General features: G+C 43.8%; 1 protein-coding gene across 4 annotated transcripts in view; it reads left to right on the top strand.

Annotated features, from left to right (window-relative positions):
- The window catches only part of ep400 (E1A binding protein p400), a 47657-nt gene continuing 37435 nt past the window's right edge, over positions 1-10222 (top strand). For all 4 annotated transcript variants that reach the window (XM_036578282.1, XM_036578279.1, XM_036578280.1 and 1 more), the window contains exons 1-12: positions 1-169; positions 1264-2623; positions 3589-3696; positions 3945-4029; positions 6274-6665; positions 6898-7203; positions 8148-8333; positions 8503-8643; positions 8930-9008; positions 9115-9173; positions 9802-9859; positions 9943-10032. In XM_036578282.1, the coding sequence (XP_036434175.1) occupies positions 1298-2623; positions 3589-3696; positions 3945-4029; positions 6274-6665; positions 6898-7203; positions 8148-8333; positions 8503-8643; positions 8930-9008; positions 9115-9173; positions 9802-9859; positions 9943-10032 (2830 nt within the window). In that variant the 5' untranslated portion in view covers positions 1-169; positions 1264-1297. The remainder of the gene's footprint in view (positions 170-1263; positions 2624-3588; positions 3697-3944; positions 4030-6273; positions 6666-6897; positions 7204-8147; positions 8334-8502; positions 8644-8929; positions 9009-9114; positions 9174-9801; positions 9860-9942; positions 10033-10222) is intronic.

Here is a 10222-nt window from a genome sequence, read left to right as displayed (position 1 = left end):
ATGAGAAAAAAATAGTTAGCATGAAGCTAACGGCTCGGTGTCCGGAGGGCGGTTATTAGAGTTCCAGTCCGGTTATTTGGGATTGTAGGGTTTAGTTCTTATTTCTTTGTGTTAGACGTTAAAAACGATCATTTCAGTAGATGTTAGCCGCCCCACGCTTTCGCTGGATGTAAGTACGGCCGAATATTGGGTGTTTACTACGCGAGGCTTCCTGTTCGCCAGCTTCTTGTTCGAACTCACCCGGTCCACCTTAAACGGTGCGGCAGTTACATTGTGGCGCACTGGGCACCACAGTGTAACTAGTGCACCATTTAAGGTGGAACGGGGAAAATCGAACATGAAGCTGTCTTCAGCTTCGTGTTTACTACGGAGTGTTTTCATGCAGCGATATGCGGTGTGTTACGGTGAATAACGACGGTTTAGAGCAGGACTTCAAGACTAAAAAACTAACGTTAATGGTTTTGTTCTTTTGGGTAAAGACTTTTTGTAGCCAAAACGAGCGGAACACCGTGATTTTAATGTTTTTATGCCAGCTAGCGGGCTATTCCCATACACATAGGCCTCCTGTTAGCTTGCTGGCTAACGCTGAAGTCCGGGCCCTTGCAGGCGGAGTGGCGGCGCTGCGCTCCGGGGAGGAGGGACCGAGTCCGGCTCGGTGTGGAGCTTCAGCCGCTCGAACACACCTACTAAACCTGGTTCAGCTTAGACATAACTTGATTTTTGGCTAATGATGGGGCTCAGGTGCCACACGAGTTGAGCTGTGCATAAGACATTAAGAGGCAGGAGCTTACAAACGCGGATGACAGATCGATTTAATGTCTTCAAAGTCTTATAGCTACGTAACCACCAATGTTTAAATTGGCAATGATATATAAATTAAATATACAATTATGGTATTCTAAGGTCTGTAGCATTTGCATTGAATGTAAAACATTTATTTGAGCTGCTGTGACCAGTAATATTACTTAAACATGTTCGTTTTTTGTCTTACAGTTGAGGGATTTCGTTTTAAAGTGCTTTGTAGACCACTTTCAAGGTTTTTTTTTTGTCATACATATTGTTGGGAGTTGGTTTTACATATACAAGAGGTATAAATGCTGTGTTATGGTTAATCCCACCATTATTAGACCAGTAAAAATGGGTTCTAGTATATGTCAGCTGTAATTCTTTTCCAGAATGTGTTATATCCACAGTTGTATACAATTTTATATCTGTTTAAATGGAACTCTTCAATTGTGCCTTTTCTTTCCCTTTGCTTTCAAGCGTGCTGCTGTAACCACGGTAACAGTGCCACGCAATGCACCATGGAGGAGGCCCACCAAATGTTCAGCGCAATGTTCAGAGATCCAAATCCTTCACAGGTTCTGAGGCTGAGGATCAACAGCAGCAGCAACAGCAGCCAATCGCAGTCACTCAGCAACAGCCAGCACCTGCCAGTCATCCCCAGTCACCGGTGACGTCCTTCGCCCCAGCAGCGAGCCCCTCAGCCCCACAGTCTCCGAACTATCAGATCATCATGAGCCGAAGTCCTGTCACCGGACAGAACATGAACATCACGTTACAGAACGTGGGGACTATGGTTCCTGGGAACCAACAGATCACACTAACCCCACTGCCGCTACAGAATCCAGCATCCCCTAGCTTCCAACACCAGGCCCCGCAATGGAGGTTTGAACACGGATCTTCTTCGTACATCCAAGTGACGTCACCTCTGCCCCAGCCATTGCAGCCCCAGAGTCCGACCCAGCACAGCCCGGTTTCCCTGCAGGCCGTCTCCAGGCCAGGCGCTCCAGGCACTGCTCTGGGCGTCTGTGGGCAAAGCCCTACACGCTTTGTCGAGGCTGGTATCATGGTCCGGCAAATTAACCTCAGCAGCCCGCCAGGAAGTGGGCATTTTGTTTACCAAGAGAACCCAGGCTTGACTCAGCTGGCTCCAACCACATCCGGAGCAGTGCAGCTGGCTTCGCCTGGGACGCAAGCGGCCGTCAGAGAGAGACGCCTCTCTCAGCCGCATTCTCAAACCGGTGGCACCATCCATCACCTCGGCCCACAAAGCCCAGTGGCGACTGGACCTGCTTTGCCAACGTTGGGCAGCCCTGGTCACATTACCACCTCTAATCTGCCTCCTCAAATCAGCAGCATCATCCAGGGCCAGCTGCGGCCCATGATTTTTGACAAGACCACCCAAAGTGTGGTAGCAGGTGTTGCCACATCCGCGACAGCCTCTTTCGGTGTTCCTTCGGCTGTCCCTCCGTCCAGTCCATCTCGGAACAGCTCTTCTCAGGCGCTCCCAAATCCTCCTCTCACCCCTACGGGTGTCTGCTCGGTGAAGAAGCTCCAGCCAAAGAAGCTGGAGGAGATAGCGCCCCCCAACCCTGAAGTAGCTCGCCTGAGGAAGCAGTGCCTGGAGCACCACGAGAAGAAGATGGAGGGCCTGAAAGAAGTCTTCAGGGAGTATCTGATTGAGCTTTTCTTCTTGCAGCACCTGCAAGGCAACATGATGGACTACATTGCCTTCAAGAAGAAGCCGTGTGTGCCCCTCTTCACCTACCTGAGGCAAAATGACCTGGACATTGAGGATGAGGAGGAAGAAGAAGAGCAGTCAGAGGTGATCAATGATGAGGTAAAATCACAAATCCTGCAGTCAGAATGTTTTGCTTGAAAGGATGTTAGTGAAAAATCTTCCCTGTAAAGCTGTTACCATTGATTAAATTAGTAATCAAGTAATCTGACAGCTGTTGTGATGATCAGGGTTTCTAAAAAAGGCCATACAGTAAAAAAACGAACTTAACAGTGACAAACTATGTAGCCATTCCAGTTTCACACTGTCTAGCAAAAATGCATATAAATGGTTGTGTGGTCAGGGTCTTAATGTTTATTTATTGTTTTTCAATCAAAAAGATGTATTTAGATGTGAATATTGGCAAGACAATGGCAGACAAAAATCACTGAGATATTTTCATTCAGCTACGTTAAGGGGAATTTCATTGTTTTGTTTTTTCTGTATAACCAAATGTTTAAGATTTAACCTAAGTCATTCAGAGTGGTTTGATGTGAAATGTCCCATTCTAGAGAAACATTGAGAGTGAATCGTTCACAGTGGTGGTGATAGGAACCAGATGTCTGAAGAATTTGGTACCTCTAAAAGCTGACTCACAGAAAGTTATCACAAGAAAATGTAGCAAATATGCAGCCTGATACCCAAATTTAGTATGGGGAGGTACACGCAGGGTGATACAAAATAGTGCCCGAAGAATTTTTTTTCCAGATTTTCCACTATTTTAGCACCATCAACACTGCGTATAAAAACTCAGGAGACACATGTTGGTTCACTGGTGGTTTTGAATAGTAAATGAAATGGCTATATTTGTGCTGTAGACATTGTGACCCCTGGTTCCTATCACCACCACTGTAAAGAAATGAGTCTCTCTACAGTGAACCATTTTACATCAAACCACTCTGAATGACTTTTGCATCTCAACTACTGAATTATACAGAAATGCCAAAAAATACAGCGGAGCTCCCGTTTAAGAGCATTGTTGTTATTGTTGTATGACCGTTACGTCTGTCTCTATGACAACCTCTCAGGTGAAGGTAGTGACTGGAAAGGATGGCCAGACAGTGACTCCTGTTGCCATAGCCACCCAACTCCCACCCAACGTGTCAGCAGCGTTTTCGACTCAACAGCAGTTCCAGGTGGGCCACCAGAGAGACGCTTCTCTGAAAACATCAGTCTGGGGGCTCTTTCACACGCTTCTTTTCATTTGGCTTATTGGAGTGATGGTACCCTGTCAGTTATGATGACAACAGTCATAGTCATACAGTCTCTGATCCAGTTTGAATTGTGACTACAGTTTATATTTTCTGTGTGATTTTTGTTTTGTGCGACATTATGGGGTCCTGTTTTCCTCCCATTTGTTATAAACTCTGTGCAATGTTCACAGGTTCATCCTGGGGCTGCAGGTGGCAGCATCTCCAATCCAGTGGACATGGAGGCCTTCAAAAGGCAACAGGCCTTGGCTCAAGCAGGTAGAACAGCGTTAACACAGGACAATTTTCTTTTCTTTTTTTCCTTTTTTTCTTCTCCTTTTTCCCTTTTTTTCTGTCCTTCATTTTCTTTTCCTCCTTGAATTTGCTTCTGCTTAATCAATATTCCGGCATCTTTTCCCAGCTCTGTGTGTTTGAAGCCTGAATTCCACAAAACGGGGAGCCATAGCTTCCTAATGTCTGACTGCTGGTGTGCGATCGTCGTTGCCGTGTGCCCAGTGTCTTCAGTTTTGTTCAGTTTTTTTTTCTTTCCATTTTTGTTTTTTCTTTTCTTTTGGTTTATTTTCTTACTTTTTTTGCGTGTTGAGGGAATTGTGTGTTTTGCATCCCAGATCAGGCTAAGAGGTCCCGGATCGAAGTGGGTCGCCATGGGATGATATTCCAGCATCCTGTTGTAGCTCCTTTAGGATCTCCCGGCGTTCCCCTCCAGCAGCTTATGCCGACAGCGCAAGGTAGGAGCGCCGCTGCGTCTCGGGCTAGTTCCACACTTGTGTCCGTTGTTTAGATGCTGCTGGAGGTCAGAGTTCACCCCCAAAGTGCCCCAGAGATGACTCACATTTGTCCCAAGTCTCGACCCACTCACTGTGATCTACACACTTCAAGTTCAGACTTAAGATCTCTCAAGATCTTTCCTTAAACCCAAGTGGGGCAGCTGGGCAGAAGATACAGCAGAAGATGGAAGCAGACCTAGTCTCTGAAAGGGAAGAAACCACGTCACGTGTTTTGTTTATGTTTTTCCTTTATGATTTGCTCATTAGTTCTATGGAGCAATTTCTTCATTCGTTTCTGTTCTTCTTAGCCATACTGGAATTTTACGGTTCCATCGATGGCTCATTGGACGATGAGCCTCGGCACGGTCTCTCCATGGGGACACCCCATATCACCTAGTTGTTGTTTTTTGTTATTTTTGGTTCTTTGATTTTGAATTTTATAGTTCACATTCCTTTCCCTGACCCATCGGGTTTCACCCCTTTTCCCAATCTCATTGCGTTGTCAACCTGGATTCTCAGTGCACTTTCAGTCTTGGTTCCCATCACCTAGAAAGTCCTTTTTGTTTCTCTTCTTCCATCTTCGTCGTCATCTTTTCCGTTCGTGAAGTCATTCTTGGTTTCTACAACTTTCCGTCACGACTTGGCCTCTATGCTTCAGTCCAGATAGCGCAGGCCCCAAAGTGGCTTGCTAACAAGGAGCTTAAAAGGGACCGTTAAAGGTGAACACTGCACTGTAAGGTCAGATCTGATAAGTGTATCAGCAGAGTGGATTGAATTGGTGTATTCAGTGCAGATGGTAGCTGATGGAGATGCGTCTTTAAGTGTGCACTGTAAGCTCCGCACTGTCCTGCTTTCTGCCTAACCTGCTCCCTGTCTTTCTTCTGCTATTATCCCCTGCTTTGCTCTGTTGTGTGTCGTAGTATAAGTTGTGTAAATGCAAATGTAATAGGCATAACACCTGCTTCATGCATGCTCATCATGTTTTCTTTTTTTGTCTGTGCTTAGATGTAATATTTCCCTCTTTTGTCTTTTGCAGTTCTAAGTTTTTTTTTTTCCCTCCTAGTATTTATTGTTTATTTATATTTTTTCCTAGAATTTGGTACTGCATGATACTAATTTTGTTATTCATGGTAGAAGTATCAACGTAATAATAGTTTTTATTTTCTTCACATGTAACAAAGTTATTTTCATTCATTTGACTGTGAGATCTGCTATGATTTCATATGTAGTCATTGTGACATAGATAGTATTTTATTTTAATACCACTCTTTTTCCAACACTGAGTATCTCATTGTTGGTAATTCATAACATCACGCCCATTAAAAGTTAATTGAAATCAACTAGGCTGCTTTGTATAGAGTCGAAAGCTTTTTACATGGATTTTGTAAAATAAAGCAGGAGAGTATTTTTTTTTATTTTTTTTAAGAGCTTTGAAAATTCTCAGAAAACTTTTAGAAGTTCCTTCAACAAACCTACGTATTTTTATAGTAATGTTACAACAAGATTGCTGTATTTTTCAATGCCTCATCTTTTTCTTCGGCAATTCTTCTCTACATTTCTCCTCTGCACCCATCACTTCTTTACTTCACTCCCATCTGTACTTCATCATTGTTGCCTCATCTGTCCTTCTTCCTTTTTCCTTTTCATTCTTGCTGTCTTATCCCTCCATTCTCTTGCCTCTCTCTGGCGCTTTCTCTCTCTCCACCTCTCCCCCTTATTTCTCTCTCTCTCTCAGGTGGCATGCCCCCCACCCCTCAGTCAGTCCAGATTGGTGGGCAGAAACAGAACCAGCAGCAGTACGACCCGTCCAAAGGCCCTCCAGTCCAGAACGCTGCTAGCCTCCACACACCGCCACCGCAGTTGCCCGGCCGGCTGCCCCAGGCTGGTCTCCCCATGGCTGGTTTGCCCCTCACTCTGTCCCAGACTCAGCCCATGGTGCTGGAGCAGCAGGCCCAGGCAGCTGGGCTCCAGGCTCAGGTGAAGCTGCAGGGTGTTCAGGGGGCAGGGGCAGTGCTCGCTGCAGTCAATCCACACACACAACTGCAGGCACAACTCCAGCAGCAGATGCACCTCCAGATGCAGCAGCAGCAACAACAGCAGCAGCCGGTCATGCAGCAAGGACAGGCGGTGAGGAGGCTGGGGGGAGATGCATTCTTGTTTCCACAGGACATTGTTAGTAATGCGTCAAATTTATTTGCTTGGTGAGAAGAGCATTACGTGTTTTGAAGGAATTTATCAAGACACCTGCTGAATGAACTAAAGGTTTTTTGTCATAATTTTTTTTTTTATCGTAAATTAGCAAAGAGCTACGACTTATTTGGCTTTTGTAATTAAATCTTATTTTTCTCTTTTCCCTCAGACTGTCACGCTTGTCCGTCCTGGAGTGGAGGTGTCTCAGCCAGTCCAGCGCCTGATGTCCAATTCTTTGTCCACCTCAGTCATGTCCCCGAGTCCACTCGCCTCCCCTTCTTCCCTCCCCTCGCCCCACCCTTCAGCTCCTGTGCGGACTTCTAGCGCTGGGCCCAGCCTCTCCCCCGCTACACAGTCAAAACTGGCTGGCTCCAACGGCTCCACAGGGCTGAAACTGTCTGGGCTGAGTCAGGGCTCAGCCAGCCAGAACATGCAGGAAAGCTCCCAGGACAAGCAGGCTGAGCAGGCCAAACTGGTGAGGAGTGCAAATTCTTCAGTTGAATGTTCAGTTTATGTATATTACATAACATATATTCTCTATATTACACATTTATCATACACAGATTCCATTAGAGCTGTTTCTTGAGTTCTGCAGAGACACTTGGATCTGCTGCAGTTTCATTATGGCACAGGGTTGTTACAGTACAAGGATTTTGACTTTGGTACATGTGCACTCGTGTTATTGTCTTAATGTTTCTGCACCAGAAAAGCAGGTCGATGTTTCGTAATACTGAACCCCTGTGTAATGAAAGTAAAATTGAGAAGAACTGACTTGAATTTGGTAGGCTGTGTCGAGTAGCGGAACGAGAACTTTCTTTCCTATCGGCTTTCTTTGATTTAGCCTGATCTGGTAGCCATGTGGATCTGTATGATAGTCAGCTCTGCCAATATATTTAGTGAGGCCATGGGCTCCGGATCAGACAAAAATCGAGGGAAAGAGATAGGAAAAGGAACTATTCAAGTGAAGCCCAAGTGTAATAGCATATTACCCCTCATTACATTACTGCATCACTGTTGCTGCAGGTTTATGCTTCAGATATTCCACTTTAATGAGAGATAGCAGTAATGTTGCAGTGTTCGTTTGAGTAGCTTTTGAGTTAAGATCTGACACAAGAGGCCTGACATTATTTTGATAATGCGTCAGATTTAAGCATTGCTGTCCTCTGTATTACCTAGATCTTCTACTTCAAAAACTCCTATGTCAGGAGTTATGTCAGATTTTTTAATACAGTCTTAGAAATAGAGATGCAGTTTTCTGGGGAGATGCCATAGCAAAGCCACATTTGGTTCCATTTTTTTTTTGGCAATAGATTGTATTTGTAAATAGAAGAACCCTTTTAGTATAGTGTAGTAATATGTAGCAGTGTAATTTGTATATTGTTCTGTATTTAGTATTGAATCTATCACACTCTGCTGTAGGAGAGCCAGGTGCACCAGCGCATTGCGGAGCTGAGGAAGGAGGGCCAGTGGTCAGCAAGCCGGCTGCCCAAGCTCCAGGAAGCCAGCAGGCCCAAGTCCCAGTGGGACTACCTTCTGGAGGAGATGCAGTGGATGGCTGCCGATTTTGCCCAGGAGAGGCGCTGGAAGATGGCTGCTGCCAAGAAGGTGATCACTTAAACACTAAATTTGAAGGATTTTTATAGAGGTGCTGGAAAATGTGTGTGTATATTACCCTGTGCAAGAATACAGCTGCTTAAACATATAGATGAGAGCTAACAATGGTGAGATACAGATTGAGAGTTGTAGCTGACGGATTCTTTGGTGTGTTTTGTAGCTGGTGCGCACTTGTGCCCGTTACCATGATGAGGTGAAGAAAACCATGGAGAGGGAGAAGAACGAGGAGGAGCTTAGGTTAAGGAACATCGCCAGTGCCATTGCTCGAGAGGTGGATTACTTTTGGTCCAACATCCAACAGGTAAAACAAGTGGTAAACTGGACATGTGCTCATAACTATTATTTTTTTTTAACAATTTAACAAGGCGTGCCGCCTCGTGTATTGTCCATATTTGCTTATAATTAATGAAATTTTGGTACTTTTATAGTTAAGAACGATTCTTTTTTTCAACAGCGATGTTATATGTGCTAATTCTTCTGCATTGAGCGTATTTTCCCAGTCCCATGAGGCCATTTGATTTTCTAAAGAAATATTCTGGAGACATTATATGACTTTTACCTGTTCCCTGTTTCTGTCTGGCCACCAGGTTGTGGAAATTAAACTGCGGTTTGAGATCTCTGACAAAAGACAAAAAGCTCTCGGCCTCCAAAGATTAGGGAATAAAGGTGAAGTTTCTCAAAGCGGTTTCTGATCTTAGAGTCCTTTTTAAATTTGTAAATATCAGCAGCAGTTATTTTGACCATAACTGATTGTTGGATTGTGTTAATCCAGGACAGAACAGTAAAACTGCACAGTCTTCAGGAGAGAATCCAGAGAAGGAAAGCAAAGCGGTAAAAGACTCTTGTTTCTGTCCATGTGTGGAAAATACTTAAGTAACAGTACTTAATTTCTGTGCTTAAAACTATTAATTTGGAAGATTTGTACTTGTAAGTTGAAGATTTATATAAAATCTAAAATATATTACTGAAATTGAACACTTGTACTCTTAATTATCATACTTTTTAGTCGTTACGTTTTCATTTAGACCTTCAAAGTACTTGTTACAAAGCTCAGAAGGCTGCATGTGTAGTGATGTGGTTGTAACAGCATCACAGTATGTATGCAAAGCATATCGCTGCTGTCGGAAGAAAACGTCATATTTCCATTTTTGTTGTTTTTCAGTTTTTGACATAATCTTAAAATGCCTGTTGCTCTTTGCATTATTTGTAAATTTTATGATAAATGGACCAAAAGAAATCACCCAGTCTGGTTCCATTGACTTACATTAAAAGGTTTTCTCCTTTCTCCTGTAAAGTAACTGTTTTGGAGATACGAGGTTTTCTTCTGACAACAGCGATATGCTAGTGTATTTGCAATTTATAAACATTTAAGAGCATGTTGAAAAGGGTAAAAACAAGCCATTTAAGTTCTCACCTTCTGAAAAGTTTTTGACTTGTCAAATTTGTTCTGTTTTAACAGGGGTCCGGCAGCACCACTCGAAAGAGGAAGACGAGCACGCCACTGTCAGATGAAGAAGGTTTGTGCTGTGGAAGTGTGTACTTATGGTATGCTTTTTTGTGTGTCTGTGTAAAATAACTTCTGCATGCTGTGCTTTTGTAGTTGAAGATGAGGAGAGTACCATAGAAGAGCAGGAAGCTATGGAAGTAGCTGCTGACCAAAAAGCAGAGCTTGCAGAGCTCACCAAGGAAGGTCAGTCTCATGCATGGATGCAAAGAGGTTCTTCCTTTGTGTTTTAGGGTGAAGTGCTTACAGCATTTTGCATACAGTAAAAGCTTTCAGCAGCCAAATGCATTTCAGTCTTTTGCATTTTTGTGTGCATTTTAGACTCCATGTTCTATACATTTGTGTGATTTTTCCACCTTGTTAATTTTTGCTTAAC

This window comes from Colossoma macropomum, unplaced genomic scaffold (assembly GCF_904425465.1).
Source record: "Colossoma macropomum unplaced genomic scaffold, Colossoma_macropomum, whole genome shotgun sequence".
Lineage (NCBI taxonomy): Eukaryota > Metazoa > Chordata > Actinopteri > Characiformes > Serrasalmidae > Colossoma > Colossoma macropomum.
This window is presented reverse-complemented; position numbering and strand designations above follow the sequence as displayed.